We start from the raw sequence: 27,534 nt of genomic DNA, 5'->3' as shown, positions 1-27,534 counted from the left end.
CGGCTGCCGTCTGCGTGGCGGAAGTGCCGGGCGCGCGCCCACGCGCATGCGGAAAGCCTGGCTCTCTGGGAGAGGCGCTGACGCCTGTTGTCGGGGACGCCGTCCTCGTCGGGGGATGGGTGTGAGCTTGGCAGTTCGCAGGCTCCGGCGGTTAGAGGGTCGAGGAACCGCGCAAAGGGCTGAGGCCTGAGAACTTCGGGTGGGGCTTAGGGACCAGAAAGGGGGAAGGCCAGAGCCGGGTGGCGTGGACGCTGGAGGGAAGGGTCGGAAACAGGTTTAAAAAGTCATTTTAGGGTGGACTCCCCCGACTGGGGCACGTCCCGTATGAATCCTTATTATTTGGCGCTCGTGTTTGATAGATCCAAGTTCTTGGGGATAGAAACGGCAGCTAATACTTGGCCCCTGAGATGAAAACCGAGAATTGTTGAACACTTTTGGTTCTTTTTCTGGCCAAGAGTTTTAGAATCTCTCTGTTCTTTCGAGTATTTGTAGGGGAAAGGCAGAACGCCCCCTTGTTAATATAGCCCCACCTCTACAGGAAGAACCTGCATTTCTACCCTACGTGGAAAAACACTCGGGACTCTGAAGTCTTTAACTCTCCACTTGTAGGCAACTTCAATGAGGCTGAATCAGAACACCGTGCTGCTGGGCAAGAAGGTGGTCCTGGTACCCTACACCTCCAAGCATGTGCCTAGGTAAATGTTTACCTGGCTGGGAGCAGTTGTAGCCCCATGGGGGGGCCGTTGGAAACAGCACAGTGAAAAGGCCTTCCTCATTCCTAATCTCCGAGCAGGTTTTGTTCTAAGAAACATGACTTGTTTGGTGCTGCTGCACACCTTTGATCCCAGCACAACACTTGGGAGGCAGAGGCATGTGGATCTCTGTGAGATTGAGGCCAGCCTGGTCTACATAGTTAAGTTCCAGGCCAGCTAGGGCTTCACAGTGAGACTGTATCTCAAAGAGGGAAAAAATTATAGAAAGAATAATGCTGAAGTAGAGAATTTATTTCCCCCCTTTTTTTTTTCCTTTTCACCTCTCAGCTTCCTTTTTGGCTTTTCAATTAGGAATTAACATCATCTAAATGTGTGTAGCAAAGAACACAGAAGTGTCTTCTTCCCTTGTTCTAAGTTACTGATGGCATTTCTTGGTATCACGTGCTTGTCCCAGATGTTGAATGTCACATTATTTTGATGCCTACTGTTTAAAAGGCCAGAAGGGCCGGGCGGTGGTGGCGCACGCCTTTAATCCCAGCACTCGGGAGGCAGAGCCAGGCGGATCTCTGTGAGTTCGAGGCCAGCCTGGGCTACCAAGTGAGTTCCAGGAAAAGGCGCAAAGCTACACAGAGAAACCCTGTCTTGAAAAACCAAAAAAAAAAAAAAAAAAAAAAAAAAAAGGGCCAGAAGGGAGTTGTGGGGACCCTTTGTGGGGTTCATTAGCAAATGTCTGGTAAATTGAGAAAATGGTTGTGTAGAGGATGGGGGTGTCCTCTACCAATCATTTTACTTTTGGGAGGTTTCTGGCACCCTGCCTTGTGGAGGTCTGCCCAACCCTCTTTGCTGAGGTCGGCTTGGCATATACTTATCCTCAGGAATTGGAGGAATGTTTGGCTTCACGCTTCCTGGATGGAAAGCTGGGCACATAGGGCTGCCCCTCTCTGCTGCTGCTTGAGGGAAGGACCTGCCTTTTCTGACTGGTCATTCCCTTCTCTTTGAGTCTTCTGTCAGGACTATGGGGCTCTCACCTCTGCCTTCCACTTCATCTCAGAAAGCACAAACCCGTGCTTCCTGTTGGGTTTTTTGTACTTCATACTTAGCTATTTGGAATGGTGGTGCTGACAGGCTGGTGCTGAATTCTCCCCGCAGACAAAGCTCGAGCACCCATCCTCTCAAGAGAGGGTCTCCTATAACCCAGGCTGGCCTCAAACTCCTGATCCTCCTGCCTCCTCCTCCTCCCAGATGCTGGGCATCCAGGCCTGTCCCTCCACATCCAGCAAAACCCGTGCTGTTAAATCAGTACCACTTGTCTGAGACCAAGTCTTTGCCCCTTCCCTCCCCTCCCCTCCCCGCCCCGCCCCACCCCGCCCCGCCCCGCAGGTACCACGAGTGGATGAAGTCAGAGGAGCTGCGGCATCTGACGGCCTCAGAGCCGCTGACCCTAGAGCAGGAGTATGCGATGCAACGCAGCTGGCGTGAAGACGAAGACAGTGAGGAGTCATCCCCACACACACACCCCACCCCCGGCAGCCTCCACTTTTCCTTCCTTTCTCACCTCTCAGCTACTGCCCCTCTCAGGCTGTCACTAGACTGTGGTAGAAAGTTTGAAGTGGTCCCTGTGGCTGACTGACCGTACTGTCCTCTTTCCTCAGCAGACACTGGGCAACTTGATTTCTAGCTGTTAATCTAGGCCCTGCTCTCATGTCCTTTGCCACAGCCTACTCCTTGGGCCCCTTGTTCCTTTCAGTACAGATGCCTCATGGAGAAGGCTGTTTCCTCACTTCAGATCAAAGGTGGACTCGGAACTCTGTACTAGGCTCTGGGCCCCTTTTCTCCTGCTGGTCTCTGGCTTGGGTGGGAACACCATCACCTCTTTCCTTTGAAGACTGCAGGTGCTAACTGTTGCCTCCACCCTCAGAGTGCACCTTCATTGTACTGGATGCAGTGAAGTGGCAGGCCCAGCCTCGCCCCCCTGAGGAGAGCTGCATGGTGGGAGATGTGAACCTCTTCCTCACAGATCTAGAAGACCCCACCTTGGGGGAGATCGAGGTCATGATTGCAGGTTTGTCCCACCTGGCCCAGCCGGAACTTCAGAGCACTTAGTGGGTGCCCAGGGTAGCACAGTCAGCTGGTCAGCCAGCTCTTGACTGTGGCAGCTTGCTCCCCTGTCCCACATCCAGCATGATGATTACCCTTGGGTTCATTCTTTCTTCCATATGCCTTGGTATGAACTTAACCTTGTGTGTGTGTGTGTGTGTGTGTGTGTGTGTGTGTGTGTGTATGTATGTATGCCAGAGGACAATCTTGGCTTTTGTTCCTCACATGCCATCTTTTAAGGTTTTGTTTGTTTGTTTTTTGTGTATGTGTTTTGAGACAGGGTTTCTCATCAGCCTGGAGCTTGTCAAGTAGGCAAGGCTAGCTGGCTGTGCCCCCCCAGTCCTGGGCTTCCAAATGCATGCCACCACACCTGGCTTTTTTACACTGCTTCTGAGGCTCAAACTCTGGTCTTTCTGGCAAGCACTTAACTATTGAGCTGTCTCCCTGTCCCTTAACACTGACTTTGTGGTCCTCAAAACCCCATCTGTCTCATGCTTAGAAGGGGAGCCTCTGAAAAGAACCGACTCAGGAGATGTCCTGCCATGCCGTGGAGGAGCCCCTTCTGCATCCTTGGCCCTTCACTTCTCCCAAGAGCTCCCTGTGGAAGGGAACAGGGTGTTCAGATTGCTGGGAGCCTTGTGCATTCTCTCATTGGCCCGTGCCTTTTCCGCGGGCCAGTGACCCAGTGCCTGACAGGTGTACTGGAGCCTGGTCCCTGGTACCAGCACAGTGTGCTTTCTCCTAGAGCCCAGCTGCAGAGGCCAGGGCCTTGGCACCGAGGCGTCTCTCCTGATGATGTCGTATGGTAAGACAGAGCTGACCACATGGGTCCAAGTGGGTAGGCCTCAGCTGAGGCTTCTTCAGGCATGGGGGAGGAGGCAGATGGCAGATACCTCTGCTGCAGACTGCGACAGGAGGGCTGGAAGAGTGGAGGTTTTCATCCTGTTTTGCCCCCTTTCTGGTAACTCTGGAGGAGTGACCAAGCTAGGTCTGACCAAGTTTGAAGCCAAAATCGGGCAAGAAAATAAGCCTAGCATCCGGATGTTCCAGAAACTTCATTTTAAGCAGGTAAGGGCACCTAGTGAGGAGGCCTAGGGAAGTCGAGCTGTGGGTGTTAGAACTCAGCTGTAACACTAGGTCTGCTCTCTGGCTCCTACAGGTGGCTGTGAGCAACGTCTTCCAGGAGGTGACACTCAGACTGGCTGTGAGTGAGGCAGAGCGGCAGTGGCTTCTGGAGCAGACCAGCCACATGGAGGAGAAGCCCTATAGTTGGGTCGGCAGAGCCTGTGACAGCCACCCTGTGTGAGCAGAATTGGAACTACCCACTCCCGAGGCCAGACAACTGCATGGGAGATAAATGTAGTGGCTTCAGTCTGCTCCAGGCCCTCCTAAGCCTGCTTTGGCCTCCTCTGGCTGGCAGTGGCTAAGAAGACTCCTTCCTACTCCCACCCATAAGCTGACTCTGGCTGCACTGAACTGATGGCTGGAGTCCTTGGAGGCTAGGGTGGAGGTAGGAACTGGAAGCTGGGAAGTCAGCCTTTCCCTGGGGTCCTGGCCGAGTAAAACACTGATTTAGGCAGCTTTCTTTGTTCCTTCATTCATCCTCCTCATGGAGAAGGCTGGGGCAGGGGTCGCTCAGTCCTGCTGTCAGCAGGCCAGTGACCAAGTGGGCTTGATGCAGAAAAGACAGGTGACCTGTGGAGGAGTGGGCTGGCTCTGCCTGGTGGCCTTGGTCCTGCTTTCAGCTCTTTGGACAGGTCTGGACAGGTCTGAGGGAAGAATGGCTTCTGAATACAGCTCTTTATATCCCTGTCAGAGAAGCCTGGAACCTGCTCCCGGTACCCACAGGCTCCCGCAGTATCAGGCTCTTCCCTCCCAGTCAGCTCTTTATCCTGTCTCCGGGCAGCTGCATCCAACCTGGCCATTAGGGGGCAGCAGAGGCACAGGTTCGGGATGGCCAGACCGCTGACAAATATCCTGTTGTTATCTGAGGTAATCATCAAAGAAGGCCAGGCATATTTTCAAAACAACTCTGACAAAAGGTTAGAAGTGCATTTGATGCTCTGGATAAAGTTATTGCCAAAACCTCCCAGCCCCTGGTCTTGGCATCTTACCCCAGATTGCAAGGGGAAAACTGCTATCCAAAATGCCTGAATCTGAAGTGAAGCTTGTTATTGGCTCCCTTTGGACTCTGCTCCAGACCTTAGCCAGAAGTTCCGGTCCAGCTTAGAGTCAAAGGTCCCCTACAGCTTCTCCACCCGGCAGGGTAGGGAGGGGCTCATCCAAGCCCTGTGGGGCCATCCTTAGGCCTGTAACACCAGCCTGGGGACCTCCACCTGGGGTCAAAGGGTAGAGGCGTGGGTGGATGAGGGAGGCCAGGCCCAGCCGAGCAGGCAAGCACAAGATGATAGGTACTGTGATAAGAGCTCTGGATAGTTCCTTTTAAGGTTGGTGGAATCCAGACTGTAATGCTGAGATGACCAGATAGTGAATGGCCCTTCTCCCAACCCAGAGGGCTCCAGGGCTTCTCCCCTGGAGCCATTGTCTTCACTTGTTCCTTTCAGCCCAGCAACCTGGTTCTGAGTGGTCTTTCTGTAGAATGGGTGAACGGGAAGTAGCTGGGGCCACACTCCTTCATTTTTGAACACCTGTCCTAGGACCCGGTCTAGCAGCCTGGGCATTCAAGGGCCTTCTGGCGAAAGGCAGTGTATTCCCCTCTGCACAGTCCCTTCCAGCCTACCTTGCCACACAATGTGTCCTGCAGCTAAATGAACTAGTTTTTTCCTGTGCTGGATATCTGCCTCCCAATCAGGCCACTGGGCAGATAAGGGAGGGTGTCTGCGGCAGGCTCAGACTGCTGAGAATCCTGCATCCCTTGGTGGGGGAACAGGGAGGAAAGTCACCCTCACATCCTGAACCCAGCTCTAGTAAGATTTCACTTGTAGCACTTCTGGAATGAGGAGCCTCAGAGCCCTCTCAGCATGCGGCTCTCAGCTTCCTCTTCCCACAGTCCCCATAAACATCCCTATTGTCCCCATAAACATCACTATTGTCCCCTGTACCAGGGTGCACTGACATGGAACTAAGCGGACAGAACTGGAGGGCCCTGTGGACTCTGAGTAGCTGCAAAGGCACTCAAGCTTGGAGCTGCAGAGAACCCTAGATGGTCTTCCAGGAGTACCCCACCTCCCACCCAAAGGCCAGCCGCCTGGGAATTCTGTTCATCACCCACTCTCTTAGACCCGAAGGCACGAGGCCGAGCAGCAAAGGAAGACACGGAGGCTCAGGCGGTTAAAGGAACCAGTGAATTTCTGAAGGCATTTCCTTATAGTGGGGGCATCCGGCTCAGGACAGGCAGAGGCAGCCAGGGTTTCCCCGTGCTGCCCAGGTCTCTCGGGGTGAGAGCAGAAACAAAAATTTAAGGATGAGGCCATTGCCATGCTCTGGGTGCAAACAACCAGGAAAATCACAAGAATCATGAAAACAAGAACAGCTCTAAATCCTGTAACACTACACTCTTAAAAAAAAAAAAAATCAAATGAACCAAAGAAGCCCAACCACAGCTCTGAGGACCTTGGGCACCCTGTCCATTATGAGCAATGGCCGCTACAGTCAGTCCCTGGTGGGCCCTGGACTTGGTTGTCACACGTAGTTGAGGGAGGTCCTTTCTTGGTGAGGATCCCAGGGATGTCCTAGGCAGACTGGTGAGGGGACACTTGGTAGGAGGAAGCCCTCAGGGAGGAGTGAGGGGGCAGGACAGAAACATTCCCCTTCCCTAAGGTAAGGGAAGAAAAGAATTCCTAGGAAAATCATTTGTCAGGAAGTGGGGTGAGGTGGGGTGCTGATGCTGATTTGAATGTTGATTGGTGGGCAACTGGGGAGGAAAGGGGGAGCTAGATCAGGTGGATGGGTGGCTCCACCTTCCAGCACTGGCCAGCGGGTGATCAGGTGCTCAGAGGTTGCTGAACAGTTCATTTTTCTTGCTCCAGTCCATCTGCGGGGCCCGCTTGCTACTGCGCTTCTGGTGGGCTCTCTCTTTAGCCACAGCCAGGGAGATGTTGAAGTCCAAGATGGGGTCAGAGGAGGAGGAGGTAGATGAGGGCTCGGTGGACTCCTGTCTCTTGGGGCTGTCTTGGGAATTTAGCTGAGAAGAGGAGGAAAGAGTCAGTGTCCATCCCTAAGGGCTCTCTGGTCCTTGGCCTCAGAGAGGTGGATCCCTTGGGGCCATGGCCAAGGTAGCCAGGTCACAAGAACAAACTGCACCTCCCCATGTGACCTCAAAGGCAGGCTAGTGTGCCAGGAACCAGAGTGGCCTGGAAATGGCTTCCCGTAACTCAGTCACCAGCCCCCACGGGGCCTGCCTACCTCCTCACTGGTATCGCTGGAGGCAGATCTTGCCAGGGCTGGCCTGGGGCTCTCTGAAGCTGCCTCTACCAGGGCTTCACAGCTGCTCTCCTGGCACAGAGAGGAAAAAGTATGGGTTGGCAGGGATGGGAAAGGAAACTCCTGATGAGAGAAGCTGGAGACCTCATTAGAGAGGGTCCTTGCTCAGGCTTGGCCATCCATCCAAATTCCAGATTTATATTACTGCATTCCTAAAAGGATTGGGGCAGCCTGGTTCCATCCATCACCTGGGCGGGAGCAGGGAACTGCGGAATCTCTCATCCTCCCCAACACCTTTGAGCACTGACTCAGTTTGTGGATCAGTGACCCAAGAGGGGCTTCTTGGAGTACAGGGTCACCAAAGTAGGGCCACCGAAGTCCTCCAGTTTGGCATGAGGAAGATATATGGCCCCTTAACCTCTTACAGCCCTCTCCAGGCCTTAACCTCAAGAGAGTCAACCAGGGTCTTTAAAGAATAAGATAGATAGAACATTCTAGAACTAAGGATGGGGTGGCAGAAGGTGGGGACCATGGCCTGATTCTTGCCTCCACTAGGTCCCTGTAGAGGAAGCCTTCAAACAGATTTTGCCAACTCCAGGCTCTGTGGTCTGATTCTGAGACAGCCCATGCCAGAGTAGAGGTTTTGGCTGGGTGTGAGCCTGGCACTCAGCCCCTTCCTGGGTCCTTCCATGGCCTCGGCTGGCTCCCAGCCTCACCCCCTTCCCTTCTGCCCAAGGAGGAGGGACTTTGTTCTTCCAACTCAGACTGGAAGTAGCAGGACCAGCAGCCAGACACTGAAGCTCTGTTCTTGGGGGGAAGAATGGCCTCTTCTGTATGGGGAGTTGGAGGTGGGGGCTGCAAAGGGGCACCAGGCAGCCTTTCCCAAGTGACAGCCTTACCCCCTGACAGGGCCTGGGGTACTCTGGCGGTCCTATGGTTTGGAGCTCAGGAAGAAACTGGAACTGGGCCCTGATGTGCCAGCCTGAGCTGACTCCCAACCATACCACCACGTGCCCTGTCTCCACAGAGAAGCGGGTAGCGGACCCCTTACCTTCTGTATCTCTCCATTGGTGAAGGGCTCAGGCAAGGGGCCTAGATGAGGAAGACAGCAAAGGTCAGTCCAGAAACTTTGGGGGAGGAGAACAGGGGTGGCCACAGCTGTGCCTTGGGCAGCTCACCAGACCTCATACTGGAGGTCAAAGGCTACAACTTTTTTGGCTGCAACCCACTGTATGTACATTTGACATTTTGATGACCCAGTGCCCAGAAAGATTGTTTGACAATTTCAGAAAACAAGACTCCACTACAGTGCAATACTTTGGCATTACCAACTAAAATTTATTCTTATAATGTCTCAGTTGGCAAACTGGGGGAACTGTTTTGAGGGTGTGGGGGGAGGCTCACACTTGAGGAGGGCTACTTGATGCTGACTGGCAATCTGTGAGAGACAAGACAGTTCCCTGTAACAGAATAATACTTCGGGCAGTACCAGGGCCAGACACACAGCCCTCCGTATAGGAATCCGTGCCCTACCACTGAGCTACCTTTCTGGTCCTAGCTTGTCATTTGACCCAGAATGTCAAGATGCCAGGCTTGTTGGAGCGTTAAGACGGGATGGAGTTCTAGGGTAGCCAGAGAGATGGCTCAGTGATGGCCTGATGACCTGAGTTGGATCCCCAAGACCGGATGGTAGAAGGACAGAACTGACGCCTCCAAGTTGTCCTCTGGCCTCCACATATACCACATAGGGCAGAGCTAGGCCTTGGTATTCACACATCCCAGGGTAGACAGCAGATTTAGGGCCACACCTCAGATTATATAGCTGGCACCTGCTGCCTTGGAGAGAAAACAATGCCAACTATCTGCCACCTGGAAATGAGCGGACAAGAGGGCTCAAGGACAGTGTCCTGGGTAGAGTCAGGAGAGGCCAGTGAGAGGGAAAGCCAGGCTTGAGGTCACCTCCCATATGGCCTGAGAAGGTAGAAGGCACCTTCCACCTTCATAGACTAGTAAGGATGGGTGGGTGCTTCTGCATGTTAGGCTGTGATACATGTGAATATTTCCCCTTGACAGGACTGTCCACTGTACCCCTCCTCTTGGAGATCTGAGATATGTGGACCCTGACCTACCACTATAATTCTCATCCTCGGGAGGACCCACCCATTGCAAAGTCCAGAGAGGTTTCACTTTCAGCACAGCACAACAGATCATCCCTCCAGAGCCATCTTCCCAGGGAGAAAGTCTGGACTAAGGAGTAGGGGGTGCTCGGCCCCTCCTGCCTGGTGTGGCTGCCTTACTCACTTTGGCCTGGCTTGAACAGGAGGAGGTGCCAGGCTTGGCAAGATGAGAGTAGGGGAGGGGGAAGGGCAAGGCAGGGGCCCAGGGACTGAAGGGGACCCACTACTCTCTAGAGCCAGCAGGCCTGAGTTTCCAAGGCAACTTGACAGAGCGGGGGAGGGGAACACCAGGCCCCTGTCACTGGACTCTGATCTGCCCAGCAAAGGCTGGAGGCTGCCCCAGAGTTAACTCTTTCCTCTCAGAGGAATCGCTGGAGAGCTAGCTGGACTAGGGGGAGGCTCAGGCCATGCCTTGGTGCTGATCAAAACCTCACCCGCTCCTTCATGACAGTTCATTGCTGGCACCTGCCACCTTCAGACACTCATGGCCCACCCCTGCTTCTGCTCTCCACCAACCCATGCTGTGGGGTCTCTCCTTGCAATCCAAGAGGCTACCCCCCACTTCTGGCAAAGCCTTAGGCACTTGGCCATGTCCCCAGCTTGCGGGCACCCAGCTGTGCACTCACCATCCAGGTGTTCCTGGGATGGGATCACTTTGCACTTCTTGAAGAACTCATCGGCTTCCTTGTCTACCACCAGCAGCTTGGCCTCGTCCCCTCCAGCCTTGATGGCGGACACCACGTCTCCATGCTGCTTGCCCTCCATGCAGACACCATTGACCTGTGAGGCAGAGCAGGGACGGGGGTTACCCACGCAGGTCTCGGGGCTGGAGAGGGCAGGTGGAGGAAGTGCCACCTGGGAATGCTGCATCCTCTCATGTGCTTAGTCCCGAACCCAGCCAGACAGTGGTTCTCTGACAGTCAGCTGGGAAGCAAGACAAATGGGAAGAGCCAAAGAAAATACCCAGAGGAGTCTATGCAAACACAGCTGGGCGCGAGGGGAGGCCTGGGAGCCTGGGCTGGGCTCTCCTCCGACCTCCCTCTCTGGGCCTTGGTTTTCTCACGCGTAAAGTGAGAAGTCTTGGAAGAGCTGATCTGTGGCTCTAAGGTTCTCACACTGTGATTCTGGGACCAGCCCAAGCATTTAGTTCACGTTTCCTCTCTCGTGAGCACAGCCGAAGAGCGGAGTGTCTCAAAGCTGAACTCAGGAGAGGGCATTTGATCCACCTTCGTGCCTGGCATGGAGTGCTTAGGCATCAGGAAGGCCATGCAGGTGGCCTCTGGCATCCACCTGGATTTTGGCAGGTAAATCATGGGTGTAGAGTGTATGTTTAGTAAAGCAGAACCCGGGAGGGGAAAAGAAACCATTCAGCCTGTCGGCATGCCCACCTACCACTTAATACCCTTTCTTCCCATTCCTCTACTCTACCTGTGTAGCTGCCCACCATCCAGCATCTCTGGGTTGGCCATATCCCATGGGTTAAGCAAACCATAGATGGTATAAGGCTGCCCCAAAGCATCAAATATTAGGAGGGAAGAGCCTGGGAGAGCACGGAGAATACTGGAAAGGACTCACCTCCACAATGCGGTCCTGGGCCCGGAGTCCAGAGGCCTCTGCTGGTGAGTCTGGGTCCACTGCTCGGATGAACTGGCCTGGCTTAGACTTGTCACTGTGCAGGTTGAAGCCATAGCCATTGGGACCTTTCTTCATGGTGCAGAGCCGAGGCCGGAGCTCACGCTGTGGGGAGGTAGGAAGCACCCATGTCATTCCACAATGTCCCAACACTGCCTTCTCCGGCTCCACCTCCCTGCCTAGAAGGCTTTGGAATAATCCAGTGGTGACTGGAGCCCACAGAGCAATGCCACACACTCTGGCCCAGGGTTCGGGTGGGAATGGGCAAGCAGCCCTGGAGCAAACCGAGTGGCTCTGGAAAAGCCACTGTCCCTGCCTGAGGCTAGTGTCCCTCTGAGCCATTCTATTACTCACGTGCTGTTTTGGTCTTATCACTCCCACCCAAGGCTCATCTGCCCTCTTAGGCCTGGCTGGATACTTGAGGCTCCTGAGTGGGCCCCTGTATCTGTTCTCTGTTGTGAAGGCAAGGATAGCTGTTTACTGAAAGCTGGCCAGTTTGTTTACAGTCAAGATTTTCATCTCTAGTGGAATCCCTTCTTGACCCCAGTGAGCCAAATGGCCCAGCCAGATGTGACCCTGATAACCTGAAACCCAGTAGGTGGCAGGGCAAAGGGTCCTGGGTTAGATGGGACACAGCTCTAGGTCCAGCCAAGGATATAGGGAGCAACAGGGTGTGTGTGTGTGTGTGTGTGTGTGTGTGTGTGTGTGTGTGTGTGTGTGTGTGACTAATCCCCAGGGCAGGGCCAATGTCGTCAAAGACAGTGGCCTGGAAAGCAGGGCCTGTTACTTTTTGGTTTGCTTGGTTTTTGTTTTGTTTTGTTTTGGAGACAAGATTTCTCTGTATAGCTCTGGCTGTCCTGGAACTCTGTAGACCAGGCTGGCCTCAAACTCTGAGATCTGCTTGCCTCTACCTCCTGAGTGCTAGGATTAAAGGTGTGCACCACCACCGCCTAGCCTGTTACTTTTACCATTATTTATTGTGTGTGTGTGTGAGAGAGAGAGAGAGAGCACGCATACACCACAGCCACACATGTGGTCCAAGGACAAACCTGTGAGAGTTGGTTCTCTCCTTTTACTATGGGGGACCAGGTCGTCAGACTTGGTGGCAAGTGTCTTGACCCACTGGGCCATCTCACCAGCCCCTGAGGGACACAAGCAGGTGTCTTTTGTGCACCCTGACACTCAGCTGGGAACAATTTCAACATCTTCCATCCTCTTCTGGCAGCTCAGCTCTGAAGCTATAGCCGATACTCACAGGCCACAGACTGACAGATGGACAGAATATGGACATGTGCCTGCAGAAGCTGGAGGCTCTGCAAGCCCTACCCAAGCACTAGCCCGACCCCAACTCCAAGCCTGGGGCATCCTGTTGGCCGCTGGCTGGCTGGCTAACCCTGGGTTGCCACCTACCCTATGGGGCAACAAGGCTCCCCTATTAGCTTGTGACTTGAGGCGAATCATTTCCATTTCTGAGCCTCAGGGTCCTTCCTTTAGAGAGGGTGTTTATTGCTACCTGCCTCTCATGGTTGCTAATGACAAAGTAGAAAAGCAACATTCGGGGACTCAAAGTCCCTGCCCAGATCTGGATGTCGCCATTGTTCTTACTAAGTCCCCATGCATACCGGGACTTTAGCATTGTTCTTGCTACTAAGGAACACTCGTGTAACTCAGAGATACTGGGTCAGGGAGGGTGGTGGCCAGGTTGTCCTGAAACCCAAATCCTCAGCTGGGGGTACAAAAGGCAAGGGAGGGGTGGGAAGGAGTGAAAGGGAGAATTCCAGCCCTCCAGCCCCACCTGACTGGCATTCCGGTCCCTTCCCTTCACACTGGGTGGGGGCTGAAGAGATTGCTCATGGGGTTAAGGTGCTTGCTGCCAAGCGCAACCTGGGTTTGCTGTCCAGGACACACATGGCGGAAAGAGAGAAGTGACTCCCACAGGTCGTCCTAAGACCCTGGCATCCCACCCCACACAACATACACATACACAGAGTAAAATTGAAAGAGGTAAAAAGAATGCTTGGGCAGGTTCCGTGTACCTCTGCCTGTGTTCAGGATGTTGGGGAGGGGTGTGCGGAGTCCAGAAGGCAGAGAAGGTGACAGTTGAGATTTTTCCTAATGACTGCTTACCCAGATCCCAGGGACCCCTCACTTCAAACAGCAAAGACAACCAAGTGAGCAGCAGAAAGAGGGTACCACAGGAGACCCCTCCTCCCCTCAGCCCATCCAGCCCCTCAGCCTGCTGTGACCTAGCCCCTCTTGCAGCCCCCCAGCACCATGTGGTTCCGGGAGTGAGGGTTCTCTTCCTTCCAGCTAATCCCTGCACAAAGCTGCCATGGGCCCTCCCCCAGGCTGCCTAGGTAAGCTAACAGGTCCGACAAGTTGCTGCCACCCAGCACAGGCTCAGCTTTCTGCCCCAGCCGCACACCTCCTGTGGCCCTCGGTTTGTGGAATCTCAGTTCCTCCCCACCCTCCCCAGGATTCCCTTACTGCAGCCTGGCTGAATCTGGTTAGCTGTTTCTGAGACAGGGAAACTGCAACTCTGAGAAGTTAAAGCCCACTCAGTCTGGCTGGGGCCCGGCTTTCCTCCCACAACGGGCTTGTCCTTAGCATTGGGTCCAGAACTCGGTAGCCTGGAGTGAGGCCTAGTGATGGGCAGATGGCAGGCGGGGGTGGGGGGGGGGCTCTTCTCACACTAACCTTGTGTCTGGGAGCTAATGAAACCACAAGCTTCCTTCCGGGAGCTCCACACCTCTTGCAGCCAGAGCCCCAGCCTGAGTGGAAGGATAAAGCCTGGCCTGGGTGACGAGGCTGTGAGCATGCCTGGGCTGGCACTGTGGCTAGAACCAGGCTGAGGGTTCAGGAGAGGTGGCTCCCTAGTACTGGGCAGGGCTGGGCCAGGTGCCTTTGTGATGCCCACCTTCCAGGTCCAAGTCTGTGCTTAGGATTTTCCCTACTACACCTTAGCAAATGTTACCTCAGCATCCCCTTTCTAGTGACACACGTCATCAGAGTTCAAAGGTCTACTTTGCATCCTTCTGACACATGAAGACCAGGAAGACTTAGAGGACCCTGCCTAAGGGGATAAGACATCCTCTACTCCATTGCCCTCTGAGTGGTTTTGTGGTTGATTCAGGGTCTGCGGGTGGTAGTGTGGGGTGACTGGTATTCTCCAGGAAGCTCTCCTCCATGCAGCACTCACAGACCTTCTGTGTTAATGGGTCCCTTTCGGAAGTCTCTAGAGCAGTGGTTCTCAACCTATGGGTCAAGAACCCTTTGGGGGTCGAACAACCCTTTCACGAGGTCATCCATTAGATATCCTGTATATCAGATGTTTGCATTATGATTTATAACAACAGTAGCAAAATGACAGTTACGAAGTAGCAACAAAAATAATGTTATGGCTGGGGATCACCACAGCAGAACTGTATTAAAGGGTCCCAGCATTAGGAAGGTTGAGAACCACGGTTCTAGGTCTCTTCCTTCACAAGCGGGGAGGGGGGAGGGTTTGAAACTTTCAGGGAAACTAGCCTCTTCCTTTCCCGTCCCCAGGAGCTGTCACTGCAGCTGCTGAGTCAGCCCATCCCAGCTTGGGTGGAGCTTAGAGGAGTCCCCTGGGGGCAGGCCCCTGGTTCCCAGGCCTAGAGCCAAGTAGAGATGGGGGAGGGGCAAGGTACCAGAGCTTGGATTCTGCCTCTGGGAAAAGATAAAGGGGAAAACTCCGCACTATCCTGGGCTTGGTGTGTGCCCCCCCCTCTACCCTAAGTGGCCTTGGGACTTGTGCCAACTCCAGAAGGATCCATAGCATGGGGCATGGAGGGGGTGGGGGTGGGGCACCTTCGCACCTTCATGGGAACACAGACCCAGAGGCTACATAGAGCCTCCACACAAACTTACAAAGTAAAAATCAGGAGAGGTTCAGGAGATTGGGGACGAAGAAGCAAAATCCCCGGCAATGGTGGCAGAGGGTGGTTGGTGTCAGTGGACCTGAATGGGGCTGGACTAACTGTACCTCTCTCTTAGCTTTCCAGAGAGGACCAGGAACATTGCCTCCAAACCCTCCTCAAGGAGCCTTCTCCTTTCTCCAGTTCTCAGGCTGCCTGCCCCTTGACCCTCTGCCCCAGGATCCTAACCCCACCCTAAGAAGCCAGGCCAACATCTCCACCCACGCTTTGTAGGCTAGGGAGGATGGGGGCACGGAATTCAATAGTCACCACCCACGGGCCACCTGGAAAGCCGAGGAAAATCGATACCCCCTAATCCCGGTGCTGTCGAGAGCAGCAGGCCCAAGGCTGCTTGCTCCCTGCTCCCCGCTTGAGGGGGATCTGCTGGGTGGCTGGGGGACCAACGCCCCTTTGGCTGATACCATGGTGATGGGCTCAGGAGAAACAGCCAAGCAATTTCTATCAATTCCCAAGGGCTAGCCAGCTCCAGGCCCCAGCAACGATGGGCTGTGAGTGAGAAGACCACCAGAATGGCCAGGGAACACTTTCTAAGACTGTCCTTCCCCAGCCCAGCCCAGCCCAGCCCAGCCCAGCCCAGAGCTCTTATATAGGGAAATAAGCCTGGTGCCCTGCAATCTCACACTGGGGAAGTAGCCCTAGATCCAGATGAGGGACTAAGAGGGACAGAGGGGAGGAGCCCTTGGGGGGAGGGGCTGGGGACATTGTGGGAAGCAGCTAGGGTTTTTTTTCCCCCCATGGACTCGGAGGGACATAGGCTTGGAGCTAGCATTGTTCCTCAAGGAAGCTTGATGGAGATGGCTTGATTCTGCCTAGGGTTGCCATGGAGGGCAGCACAGGATGCTATTCTTTAGGCAGGCTGAGAAGTGACCAGGGGCTTGGAACTCTGTAAGCTAAAAGTGTCCTCTGCTCACTCCTGATGTGGGATTGGCTACAACCAAGTCTGATGTCATCTCAAGTCCCCTGTAGGACCCTTCCTCTTTTATCTGTACAAGAACACTTCTGGTCCCAATTGCGAGCGAGAGAGAGAGAGAGAGAGAGAGAGAGAGAGAGAGAGAGAGAGAGAAAGAAATGGTGGTGGTAGTAGTGGTCCTTGTAGCAGCCAGGTAGCAGGAGGAACCAGGAGAGCTAAAATGGGGGCTGCTTCAGAGACACCAACACTCCTGAGTCAGAGGCCCCGAGCCAGGTCCTCACTTTAACTAGGAGCTGACTAGTGTCTCCTCTCATTGCTGGACAGAGAGACTTACGGTGAAGCAGAGTTCCGCTCTGTTCTCTCCCAGGCTGGGGAAGCCTGAGACAGAGCAGGCTGGTACCTGGGCTACTGCCTAGCTGGACACCATCCAAGGCTGGCCGCCAGGTGCCTTCCTGCCTGCCCGGCAGGCAGTCCACCATTACCAACCCCCACCCTTCTCCCAGAAGCTGCTGATTTATGGGCTGTCCCAAGAGGCTAAGCAAGGACATTCAAGGAGCTCGTTGTGAAACTGGGGCTCATTATTGAAGTAACGAATAGCAGCTATCATTTACTGAATGTTTAATATGGACTAGACACCATGCCGGGGGCTTTATATTATTTTCTCAAATAAACCCCAGTTGTAACTCTGTAAGGGAGATATGCCCACATTTCACAGAGGGGAAAGTAAAGTTCAAATTGTTCAACTCTATATGGTTGATAACAGGAGAGAGCAGGATTTGAACTCAGAGCTGGACTAGCACCGCTGAGTACAAATATACTAGACATGTGGGGAATTTCACAAAGAACCAGGCACGGTGGCAATAACAGGCAGACCTCTGTGAGCAGGCCAGCCTGGTCTACATAGTGAGTTCTAGCACCCCCCCCACCCCCCAGCCCCCCACCCCCCGCCACAAGACATGATAAAGTAAAAATGTAATCAAAATTCAAAATATTGTCATTCAAGTGTGGATTTGTTTAAAAACTTTAAATAGTTGATGGCTGTGGTGGTGCACACTTTCAATCCCAGCACTTGGAAGACAAGAGGCAGGTGGATCTCTGAGTTTGAGGCCAGCCTGGTCTACAGTGCAAGTTCCAGGACAGCTAGGACTATATACACAGAGAAACCCTGTCTTAAAAACCAAACAAACAAATAGAACACAAACAACAAAAAGAGAAAGAAGAGTTTACCTCTTTTTAGTTGTGCAGGCTGAACATCCCTAATCTAAAAATCTGAAGTGTCAATTGCTCCAACAATCTGATTTTTTTTTTCCCCCCCCTGTAATCCAGGTTGGCCTGGCTTCAAATTCTCTACAGATCCAAGAATGACCTCCTGTCTCGACTTCCCAGAAGACTAGGGATTCCAGGTGAGTGCCACCAAGCCCAATTTTATGTGGTACTATGGCTAGAGCTCAGGGTTATCAAGTCTGCTAGGCAGGCACTCTATCGACAGAACTATGTCCCTAGTCCCCAAATTTGAAATTTTTGGCACGACATCACAAATGGAAAATTCCACACTAGAACTGGTTCCTAAGCAAAGTATGAGTCCTCCCAGGCTGTGCGTTGAGACACAGGTGAATGCTGTGTGTAGACTTGGGTCTTGACCCTAGATCTCAGGTTTGCATAAATCTTCCAAAATTGGCAAACATCCAGAATTCAGAACACTTCTCATCCCAAGAATGTTAGATTAGGGATTTCAACCTGCACCAGGCCCCCATGTCCAGCGTACTTCCGCTTGGACACTTCATGTGGCTAGTGGCGGAAGACTCAGCTGCCTCACTTTCTGCCGCTATGCTGCCAGAGATAGCCCCAAACAGGCTCTACTCTTTGAACTTGCTATGGGCATTGGGCCGTGACCTGACAAGCACACGGAGAGGCTGCTTTTGTCTCTGATCTCAGTGAGATCTGAGTCTGGCCAATGTTCTCTGCATGTCACCATGCTGCCTTTGAAGTCATCTCTCCTCGGGAGGTCTATAGCTTGTCCTTATTTAGGATGCAGGGACTGAAACACTGTCCTGGCTGGGGCTGTGAAGAGTATGCTGTTCTACCTGGAGGGGGAGGCTCCGTCAACAGTCAAAGCAGCCTCCTGGGGTCTCTGTGCTTCAGGGGAACTAGCAAGGGAAAGTAGGGTTGGGGGTAAGGGTGGGTAGGGGTTCAGACTTTGTTTCCCAGGCTCCACCCAACTCATGAAGGGCTAGGACTAACCCTTCTGGGCTGAGCTACTAGGAGGTATCTATACTTTTCTGGGGTACAGACTGCCTAAAAGCTCTGGCTCCAATAGGAGCTGTAGTTACCCCAACCCCTGCAGGGAAGCTGGTTCAAACACACCCTGAATTGGCTATTTTAAATGTCTGTGTTGCTGGGGTTTGAATCTGTAGCCTTGTGTATGCCAGACAAACTATCACTGAGCACAAAGAAGCCTGAGTTTATGACACTGTGATGGTTCACATTTATCTAGAGAGCCAGGCCCTGAAGCACAACCCGACCAAGGGGCCAAAGGGAAGGTATACACACAAGGGGGTCATGGCTGGGGAGCCAAGATGCCTGGCTTGCTAGCTGAGAATCATTGTAATAGCTATCTCCATCCCCATAAGAGATCTGCCTGGGGTGATGGTGATTATGTGCATTAAATACGTTTCCTTTCCAAATAGGTCCACCCTACCTTAGGACAGATCAGTAAACACCAATGATCAGCATCTATAGCTCATTTTCCCCAGAGAAGAGGCCACAGCTCCAACAGACTTTGACATTGCTCCTTGGCCTGCAAACTCCTAGGCATTCCTCCACTTTCCCAGAGGCTCCAGGGATGGGGAGTTACTTCCCCATCGATCTGGAGTTTCCTAAGAAGGAAGCCCCTTTTCTGCCTCTAAGACAACCATTCCAGAAATACAAACTTATCAATAGCCTGAGGCTAAAAAACAGGGGCTCTGCCGGTTAATCCACAGAGAAAATGAACTCAAATGTAGCATGACCTATCCATTTCTTTTTCTTTTTGAGACAGGGTCTCACTGTGTAGCCCTGGCTGACTTAGAACTTGCTATGTTGTCCAAGCTGGCCTCAAACAGAGATGTACCTGCCTCTGCTTCTCTGAGTACTGAGACTAAAGGTGTATGTGCCAACCACGGGCTTTGACCTGTCCATTTCAAAGGCAAACACCTAGCAGCTTCCTTCCAAAGTCTGCCCTTCTGAAGCTCCATCTTGGCCAAACTAAACCTGTCAACTAGTCATGCCCACCCATCGATCCTGCTTCCCGGGTACCTACACTATCTTTGCCTCTAGGGTCAGGGTCAAGGCTGGGAGGAACCCAAAGGAACCCAAGCGCTTTCTCCTTCATGCCTGTCATCTTGTTGCTCTTCCTCACAACCCTGCAGGCTGGGGACTGGTATCCCAGTTCACTGAGTGGAAGGTAATGCTCACAGGGACTGAGGAATGATGTGGACTTCAGAGCCAGGAAGCAGTAGTGTGGAGACTCCTAACACTATGTCTGACCCCAAAGCCTAGACTTTCAGCCTTCCTGTCTAAAGGGAAGCTGCTAGTAGGGCAAGAAGGAGTGGGTTGATTCTATCTGGAACTCCATCTCTCAGTGTACTGGAAGCACAAACAAGCCCAGGTGTGCTGGACAGGGATGAACTGGGACAGAGGTCCTTTACAGCTGTTGTGTATTCACTCATTAACTCAAAAACATTTATTAACACCTCCCTATAGTCGGTACAGAGCAGTGTTGGTGACAGAATACGAACAACCCAGGGCTGTGCCCTGGGGCTTCCCATGTATCAGAGGTGGAAGCTGTGAACACATGCACACAGAGACACAGGACACATAGCTCGAGAGGATTCAGACCTCTGCTGTGGCTGAGAGCGAGCAGAGGGGTGGGGAGAGTGGGTCGCCAATTTTCTGGAGAACCGTAGTACTACACAGAACTATTATCATTATTATTATTAAATATTGATGCAGATCTTGTCTTGTAGCCCAGCCTGACCTTGAACTGGCAATCCTCCTGCCTTTGCCTCCCATGTGCTGGGATTATAGGCCTGAGCCGCCACACCCAGCTCATCCCATAAACATTAAACAACAGTGATCTTTCAGCACTTCTGAGAGCTGGGCTTGGCCACAGCTGCACCTGCCCAGGTAGGGAGGAATCATCGCTGTGAACTATTTGTTACTTCAAATGCCAACAATCAACATTTACTGAGCACTTACTTAGTGCCAGTATTGAGTGACTTATACACATCCTTATGTAATCCTAAGAACCTCATGAGGTCACTGCCATCATTCCCAACTTACACAATAGGGAAACAAAGGCTTAGGGAGATGAAGAAACCGGGCTCCAGGCAGTTCAGTTAGCCCAGCTGAGCCGGCTCAGGACGGCCCAGGCTCCTCTTTGGGCCAAAGCTCAAGGAATTAGGCCTTGTCCTGTGTCTGGCAGGGAAAGACTACAGGAAAGCAGGTGAAGGGCCGGTGAGATCACTCAGACAGTAAAGGCAGTAACCATGAGGACCTGAGTTCAATCCCCAGACCAACCCCCCCTACACACACAAGCCAAGCAGTGGAGGTTTAGGTCTACAATACTAGTGCTGGAGAGGTGGAGACAGGGGGATCTTCGGGGCTCATTGGCCAGCCAGCTTAACCAGATTTGAAAATTCCAGCATGGTGGGCCTTTAATCCCAGCGCTCAGGAGGCAGGAGGATCTTCTCTGTGAGTTCAAGGCCAGCCTAACAGAGTTCCAAGCCAGCCAAGGTGACAGAGTGAGATCCTGTCTCAATACCAACCAACCAGCCCTGCAAATCTAAAAGTCCCAGGCCTTAGTGAGAGATGCTGTCTTTGGAAACGAGGTGAGGGCTCAGTGTGGTGGAGCACACCAGTGACTCCAGCATTTGGGAGGCATAGGCAAGAGAACCTCTGAGTTGAGGTAAGCCTGGTCTACAGACCAGCCAGAACTACATCATAGAACCCTGTCTCAATAAAATAAAACTCTACCTCCTTGGGCCTCAGCAGGCCAGTGGGGATGGCCAATGTTCCAGGCAGGCACCTCTCATCACCTGCCCTGTTTGCTCTTGGCCCACCGAGATGCCACTCAGTCAGTCACAGCATCTTCGGGTTGACGCCTCTGTCACACGAGAACTGATGAGATTAATAGAGCAGTTCCCGCTCTGCAAATGAATCCAGGCTAACACTAACTGTCAAATCTCAGCTGGGTGCTTTATACACAGAGGAAAGGGATGCCTGCCTCAGTGTTTGTTGGCATATTTGCAGTATTGGATGGGCCGTGTGTGTGTGTGTGTGTGTGTGTGTGTGTGTGTGTGTCATCTTCAAGCTTCCCACACCAGGATATGGAAACTCTATACCAGGGAAACTCAGCAGAATAGAGCTGAAGGGGCTGGCTCAAGGCTTGGGCAACAACGAACTTAACCATCTAGCAGAGCACAAGTACTCCCTATTGAAAAGACAGACCATTTGCCCAATTTTACAGATGGGAGAATCAAAGCTCAGAAAATGATTGACATGTCCTAAGATGCTTTCCCCAGGATGGTTCTACTTTGAGTCTCCTGGCCTGAGGAATCTACACAAATGTGTCCTATTACCACCTGGGGACCCTGATTCTGTGTTCTCTCAGAGGAAGCCCCAGCCCACTGCCTTTTAAAATACCATACAGTCTGATATAGACCCTTCCACAGCACCCAGCAGCTCACTAGAAAGGGCAAGGGGCAGAGCTGAGCATGACTGCAACTTGGTGTGTATCTGGAGGGTGAGGGGAGGCTGCTGATTATCTGTTCTGGTGCTAAAGTCCAAAGGAAAACTAGAGAGGGGTGGAGGGGGTGGAAGGGAAGGGAATGGCGAATCAATGGACTCGGGACAAAGTTCAAATTGGGTTTGAGCCTAGGAGCAGAGGTCACCTGTTCAACTCGCTGCCAGGGGCTCTGCTACTGCTTGCCAATGCCAATTTGGCACTGGCAAGAAGTGGGAACCTAGTGGCCCTGGCATTCCCAGACCAAACTCTGGCAGAACAGGGCTTCTGGTGACCTCACTTCCACCAAACCAGTTGGTACTCTCAGGCTCCGCCTTCAACCTTAAGGTTGAACAGTGCCCTATCTCTGTTGAGGGAGAATCTTTCCTGGCTCCATGGATACCGCTGGCACATGTCGCTACCAGGTAGAGAGCTAGTACACACTGAAGGACCCTGCTTCCATAGTCTGTTCCTGGGCCTGCCTCTCTCCCTCCTTGCTCTCTAGGGATCGGAGGCTCAGCACAACAGCTCCTGTTTTGCCAGCTGCCCCTCCAGCAGCTGATCCAAACCGGGGTTGTTTGGGGGAAATACCAAACACCGGCAAAACCAACCAGCCGGCTTGCTATCAGGGCACTGGAGTGAGCAAGGACAATACCAGGGCAAGACCACCAGCCCATGGTGGACTCTGCGGGACACTGCCTGGCCTTATGACCGCTCCCTCCCCCAACCATCTTTCTCCTCCTCTTCCAAGGTCCTCCCACCAGGCTCCCAGATACCAGCAAGCGAGCGCTTACTCCTCACATTCCAGAGGACCATAAATCCTCCAGGGTGGCAGAGCCACTACCCCCAAGACGCCTCTGCGCCTCCTCCCTGCACCCCACCCCCACCCTTCGCTCCGAGACGCTAGGACTTCCTCTCTTTCTTAGAAGTCACTTTAGACTTGAGAAGGATGAAGTCCAATCGGTGTGAGTTAATGATGCACAAACTAGGGAACCGAGGAGGTGCGGGTAGGACTGCGAGGGCCTTCCCAGGGACCTCTTGTTACTCAGCCTTCACACCAATTTCAGCTACCATCCACAAGGACTGACGAAAGGAGAAAGAGAGAGAGAGAGATGAGAAAGAGAGAGAGATGGAGGGAGAGAGGGAGAGGGGGAGGGAGAGAGAGAGAGAGAGAGAGAGAGAGAGAGAGAGAGAGAGAGAGAGAGAGAGAGAGAGAGGAGTTAGTTAGTTTTGAGCAGGGATAACCGAGGAAAGGGTTCCAGGGAGTCCGGGATGGGGGACAGAATCCAATTAATGGGAACCGAAAGTGCAGGCGGTAAAGGCGCTCCGCTCCCCAGCGAGCCGGGACAGGCGACTGGGTCGCGGGTCGCAGTCCGAAGCTTGCCTCAGGAACTGCAATGGCTTCGGGTCAGAGGGCGGAAGCCGTTTCCTCCTCGCTGCTGGAGTTTCAGAAAGTACTGGACGTCCGGGGCGCCCGAGTCTCTGGTACCGCCGGAATCCCAGTCCCATACCCAGCTCAGCCGGCACTTACCCGCTCCAGGTGGCTCTTTTCGGTCTCGTTCTGGTCTCCAGCCTCCGGTGCGTCAGCGGCGGCCGGCGGCTCGGCTTGTTCGGACTTCTGGGCGCGCAGCAGCTCCTCCCCGACCGGGACGCCCAGCTTCTTGAGATGCTCGTCCGTCGCGGGGTCGACCACCAGCAGGCGCACGGCGTTCAGCGCCGCGCGGATGCGGCTCACCACCTGCTGATGCGTCTCCTTCTCCACATTCTCGCCGTTCACCTCCACCAATCGGTCCCCGGCCAGCAGCCCCGACTTCTCGGCTGGCGAGCCGGGCTCCACCAGCCGGATAAACTGGCCCACCTTGCCCTTCTCTCCGTGCAGGTGGAAGCCGTAGCCGTTCGGACCCTTCTCCAGGCAGCAGAGCCGGGGCAGGGGCTCCCCGGCCGCCGCGTCCGCGCTCATCTTGCCCTGCGAACGCTCAGCGCGGTTCCCGTCGGAGGCCGGGGACGCACGGCCTTTCTTCCCGCGCCGCGGAGCTCGAGTTGGGAGCTGAGCACCACACCGGGCACAGCAAGCAGGTGTCCCACGAACCGCGGCAGCGAACGCACAGGAAGGGAGCGAGCCAATCCCCGCCCTGCGCGGCGTCTGAGCGTTCCAGAGCCCGCCCCAGCTCCTAAAGCCGAGGGCGGGGCTGTACCGTGGGTGTGGATCACCGTGGACCAATAAGAAGCCACAGACTCGGACTCTTGGGCGGGGTGAACAAATATGGCCAATCAGAATGGTGGGGGTGTGGCTTGCACTCGGCGCGGCTCCCCGCAGCGGGAGAAGAAAAGAGAGCCCAGGAAGTGGAAGTGTTTGTTACCAAGTGCCGAGTTGAGCTGATGGGGCGGGGCTGGAGCCGGGGCCGGGTTCCAGGTACTGAACCCAGGGGCCTCGCGGGCTGTGCTCTGGTTTCCACGACGTGGAGGGGGATTTAGAAGAGCCAGTTTCGGGGTAAAGGATCCTCAACGCTTTAACTGCCGTCAGCCAAAGCTTGTTGCACAGCTTGGCTCGAGGGGGCGAGGGCGGGGGGGGGGGCAGTTGCCGAGGAAACCATTCCACACCCCTCACACACACTCACTCCTCCCCTTCCCCGGGGCCAGCTTAAGAACCGGACGGATGTCTTCTGTAACACAGTAACACTGTAACAGGGTAACTGTAACAGAATAACTCTGGAGTGGGGTTATTTAAGTAACAGTTTTCTACTTAGGGAGTCACTGCGCTGTCTCAGGACTTGGCATACAGAGACGTTTTAGGCTCTGGTCCCTTCTAGGAACGTGTATGGCGGGGCAGAAAGGCCAAGGCTCCTTGCAGCCCACCTGGAAGACAGGCTGCCTGAGGGTAGGTCAATAAATAAATAAAAGGCTTGGTTTTGGCAGCAGCCTTTGGCTAGAGAAAGGGGGTGGGGAGAGACAGCTAGGTAGTCAATCTCAGGATTCACTCCACAGGGAATGGAGGCCTGGCTTTTTTCAACAGAGAAAGAAAAATGACTTGGATTGTGAGATAAGCTTTCCAGCTCCCTCTTCCCCACAAAGATGCTGGTCTGGGGGAGGGCAGTCAGCTAAGGGTGAGATGAGCCTATGAGGACACCAAGAATGAGGATGGAATGATTTGAGCATTGGTAACAGTTGCCCACATGCCAAGTAACAAACTCTCCAACGTGATCCCTCTTCCTCTGGGAACAAACAGGAAAAAACGTCAGGCTATACTTTCCAAAATACTGCAATTTAATTCTGAAAAACACAAATGCCGGAGACCCAGAGCTATGGGACTGGAGCTCCTGCAACCTGCTCAGAGCCCCAGAAGAGAACAGGCAAGCCTAGGCTCCTCCTCCTGCCTGTGAGAGGTCACAGAGAGCTTCCTTATCACCCTGAGTTTAGAGCGCTGACTCTGCTCAGAGACCAAGATTTCTGCCTTGAAAGCAAATGCAGTTAGCCTCAGAAATGTGCAATGCATACTTTCTTGGCGCACCAGTCTCTGCCCAGCCTACAGAGCTGCAGTAAAAGGTGCCTGTGGGTCATGGATCTGCATACCTCCAGCGTCCTTCTAAGGGTGAGGCCAGGGCTTTGGGAGACACATGGCCTCGGACCTATAAGACCTCCTTGCTGCCCTTCTCCATACCCAAAGCTTGACCAAACTACCTTGTTTTGCACCTATTACATCGGCTCACCCAGAAATGGACAACATCCCACCCTTTCACCTGATTTAGTAGAAGAGGAGGAGACAAAACTGTTTTGACCCTAGTATTAGTCTGAAGTTAAAGGAAAGAGCAGGGAGGAGACAGAGAGCTGGGGCTTCATGGGAAAAATTGGACTATGGGGTTGTTCAGTTCTGCTTCCCGCCCACTCTAGGAGCCAGTGAGTTCTTTGTCTGGCTCTTACCTCTGCCTTAAATAGCTGTGGTGCTATACACCTTGTCACAGCATTGGGAAGGAAGGACATTTTTTTTCTTGCCTCTGACCTCTAGGAACCCAGGCAGAAAGCTGATGGGAGAGATTCCATGGGATGGTGGGGCATCCCTGGGGATGTGAGGTCCAGAGACTAGAAAGTAATATTTTCAGGTGCCCCACTGTGCTTGTATGCTGGAGAAAAAGGGGCACACTTCCAAAAGGAGGGTGAGGAAGCCCAGAGGTAGCTGAGCAGACCTCACCCAAGTAACAGCTTCTTAAACACACACCCCAATATCCACTTTTATCTTTCCTGAGGCTTTGGGCTAGCTCCCAGCACTAAGGCCCTTCCTAATGGGAATGGCTGTCCCCTGGGGAGCTGGAAGAAGAGAAGGCTGGGGTCTCCTTAGCCTTCCCAGTGAGAACGGTGACAGGGTCACAACCAGCTCCCACACCCTAGCAGTGCTTTGGTGTCCCCTGGTGCCATGCTGGTGCAGTAACACCCTTGCTAGGAGGAAGGTCCAGGCTTTTAGAACCCAGTCCCAGAAGGCAGAAGGACCACCAAGTCCCTACCTATTTTGGTTTTTTAGGGATGGCACACTGGTGCCTTTTTTGGTGTTAGTTTATATATATTAAGATAAAGTATGATTATTTTACCCTTCCCATGACACAGGGAGGCTTGAGAAACGAGGGTGGCAGCTGCCTCCCTGGCCAGGGCTGCCTACTGAACTCCCAGCTTTCTCCTGGTTGGCTGGGCAGTTAGAATGACTGCATTCCCAAGGGTCTCTGGGCCTCCTCTTAGCCCTTTGGGAGTCACACAAAGGAGCAGCAGCTGGGGCGCTGCTTCTGGGACTCCACATAGTCACGGATCTGGAAGCTGGGCTCATCAGGCTTCCGGCCTGCACGATACTTCAGCTCCCTAGAACAGGAAGAATCATGTGCTGAGCTGGGAATGTCGAGCCAGCCGGGCATTCCCTACCCCCACCTCTGGCTTCCCAGATCGCTTCCCACCCCACCCCAGGCTTCCCTTCCCTGCTCAGCTCTCACTTGGCAATTGCCAGGAAGGCAAGCTCCACATTCATGCCAGTCTTGGCACTGGTCTCCATGAAGGGAACACCATACTCCTGCCCAGGAGAGAGTATTCTCAGGGTCTGCTTCTGGCCTCTCTCACCAGTCACCCAACCCCACTGGCAGTCACTTACCCTGGCCAGTGTCTCTCCATCCTCAGAACGGATCACCCTTTCACTGCTTACATCCGCCTGTCAAGCCCATGTGAGTCAATCAACTCCAGGGAAGGAAGCCTTGACCCCAGGAAGTCTATCTTTTGCCCCAGGAGCAAGCACTGCCTGCCCTCTTCTGGTAGCCTGAGGGACTGCAGGCAGGTGTGATTGGCCTGGGGCCAGGGTTTCTGAATTGCTCAGGTTGTGTGGCCCGATGCCCGCCCTGAGCACTTGGGGAGGTGTGTAACTCTAGCAAAGGGTGTGGTGACCCAGCTTCATTGGGTGACGGTAGCTGAGTTAAACACTTCATACTTAACCCCTGACCCCTGACCTGTCCATAATGATCTAGTGATGGCCGGCAGCTGAGTCACCTGGAAGCAGTTTTGGGCTGTTGGTGGAAGGGGTTTGGAGTGGGATAGGTAGAAGTCACAAGACATGTCTGACTCCCGCCCTGGAGACCTCAGAGTCCCCTCCTGGAAGGATTTAGGTGGATATGGGGCTGGGTGGGGCTGGTGCTGAGGCAGTGGGAGAGAAGGGTCAGAGTGCACTGCCTCTCCCACAGAACCACTCACCTTGTTGCCTAGCAACATGATCACCACATCTCTCTGGGCATACTCATGAATCTCTGTGAGCCAGGCCTGTGGGAGAGGGGAAGCTGAGCCAGGCTGGGGCCAAGGACCAGGGTATTCTTCTCCTAGAAGGCTCTGTTGGGATTCTAAAACCACAAAAGGGCTCAGTAATCAAAAGCAATGTGAT

General features: G+C 53.5%; 3 protein-coding genes across 5 annotated transcripts in view; 1 reads left to right on the top strand and 2 right to left on the bottom strand.

Annotated features, from left to right (window-relative positions):
• The first annotated feature begins 22 nt into the window (after positions 1-22).
• On the top strand, positions 23-4,389 carry Nat9 (N-acetyltransferase 9 (putative)). The gene is given in 9 exon segments (XM_059269814.1): positions 23-199; positions 610-695; positions 2,094-2,203; positions 2,632-2,775; positions 3,556-3,615; positions 3,784-3,878; positions 3,970-4,076; positions 4,078-4,167; positions 4,169-4,389. Coding segments are annotated over 8 exon segments (717 nt in total). The 5' UTR covers positions 23-199; positions 610-618; the 3' UTR covers positions 4,203-4,389.
• A 2,085-nt stretch (positions 4,390-6,474) lies between these two features.
• Positions 6,475-23,790, bottom strand: Nherf1 (NHERF family PDZ scaffold protein 1). The gene is made up of 6 exons (XM_059272073.1): positions 23,167-23,790; positions 10,946-11,107; positions 9,997-10,150; positions 8,245-8,285; positions 7,176-7,265; positions 6,475-6,954 (listed from the first exon to the last, which is right to left on the bottom strand). The coding sequence occupies exons 1-6, from the start codon at positions 23,593-23,595 to the stop codon at positions 6,763-6,765; spliced, it is 1,068 nt and encodes a 355-aa protein (XP_059128056.1). The 5' UTR covers positions 23,596-23,790; the 3' UTR covers positions 6,475-6,762.
• Positions 23,791-24,607: 817 nt separating this feature from the next.
• Rab37 (RAB37, member RAS oncogene family) overlaps positions 24,608-27,534 on the bottom strand; it is a 59,391-nt gene continuing 56,464 nt past the window's right edge. For all 3 annotated transcript variants that reach the window (XM_059272078.1, XM_059272077.1, XM_059272079.1), the window contains 4 exons: positions 27,351-27,416; positions 26,761-26,817; positions 26,606-26,682; positions 24,608-26,477 (listed from right to left, as the gene is read on the bottom strand). In XM_059272078.1, the coding sequence (XP_059128061.1) occupies positions 26,372-26,477; positions 26,606-26,682; positions 26,761-26,817; positions 27,351-27,416 (306 nt within the window). In that variant the 3' untranslated portion in view covers positions 24,608-26,371. The remainder of the gene's footprint in view (positions 26,478-26,605; positions 26,683-26,760; positions 26,818-27,350; positions 27,417-27,534) is intronic.

This window comes from Peromyscus eremicus, chromosome 8a (genome assembly GCF_949786415.1).
Source record: "Peromyscus eremicus chromosome 8a, PerEre_H2_v1, whole genome shotgun sequence".
Taxonomy (NCBI): domain Eukaryota; kingdom Metazoa; phylum Chordata; class Mammalia; order Rodentia; family Cricetidae; genus Peromyscus; species Peromyscus eremicus.
The sequence above is the reverse complement of the archived record's forward strand: the minus strand, read 5'-3'. Positions and strand labels throughout refer to the sequence as shown.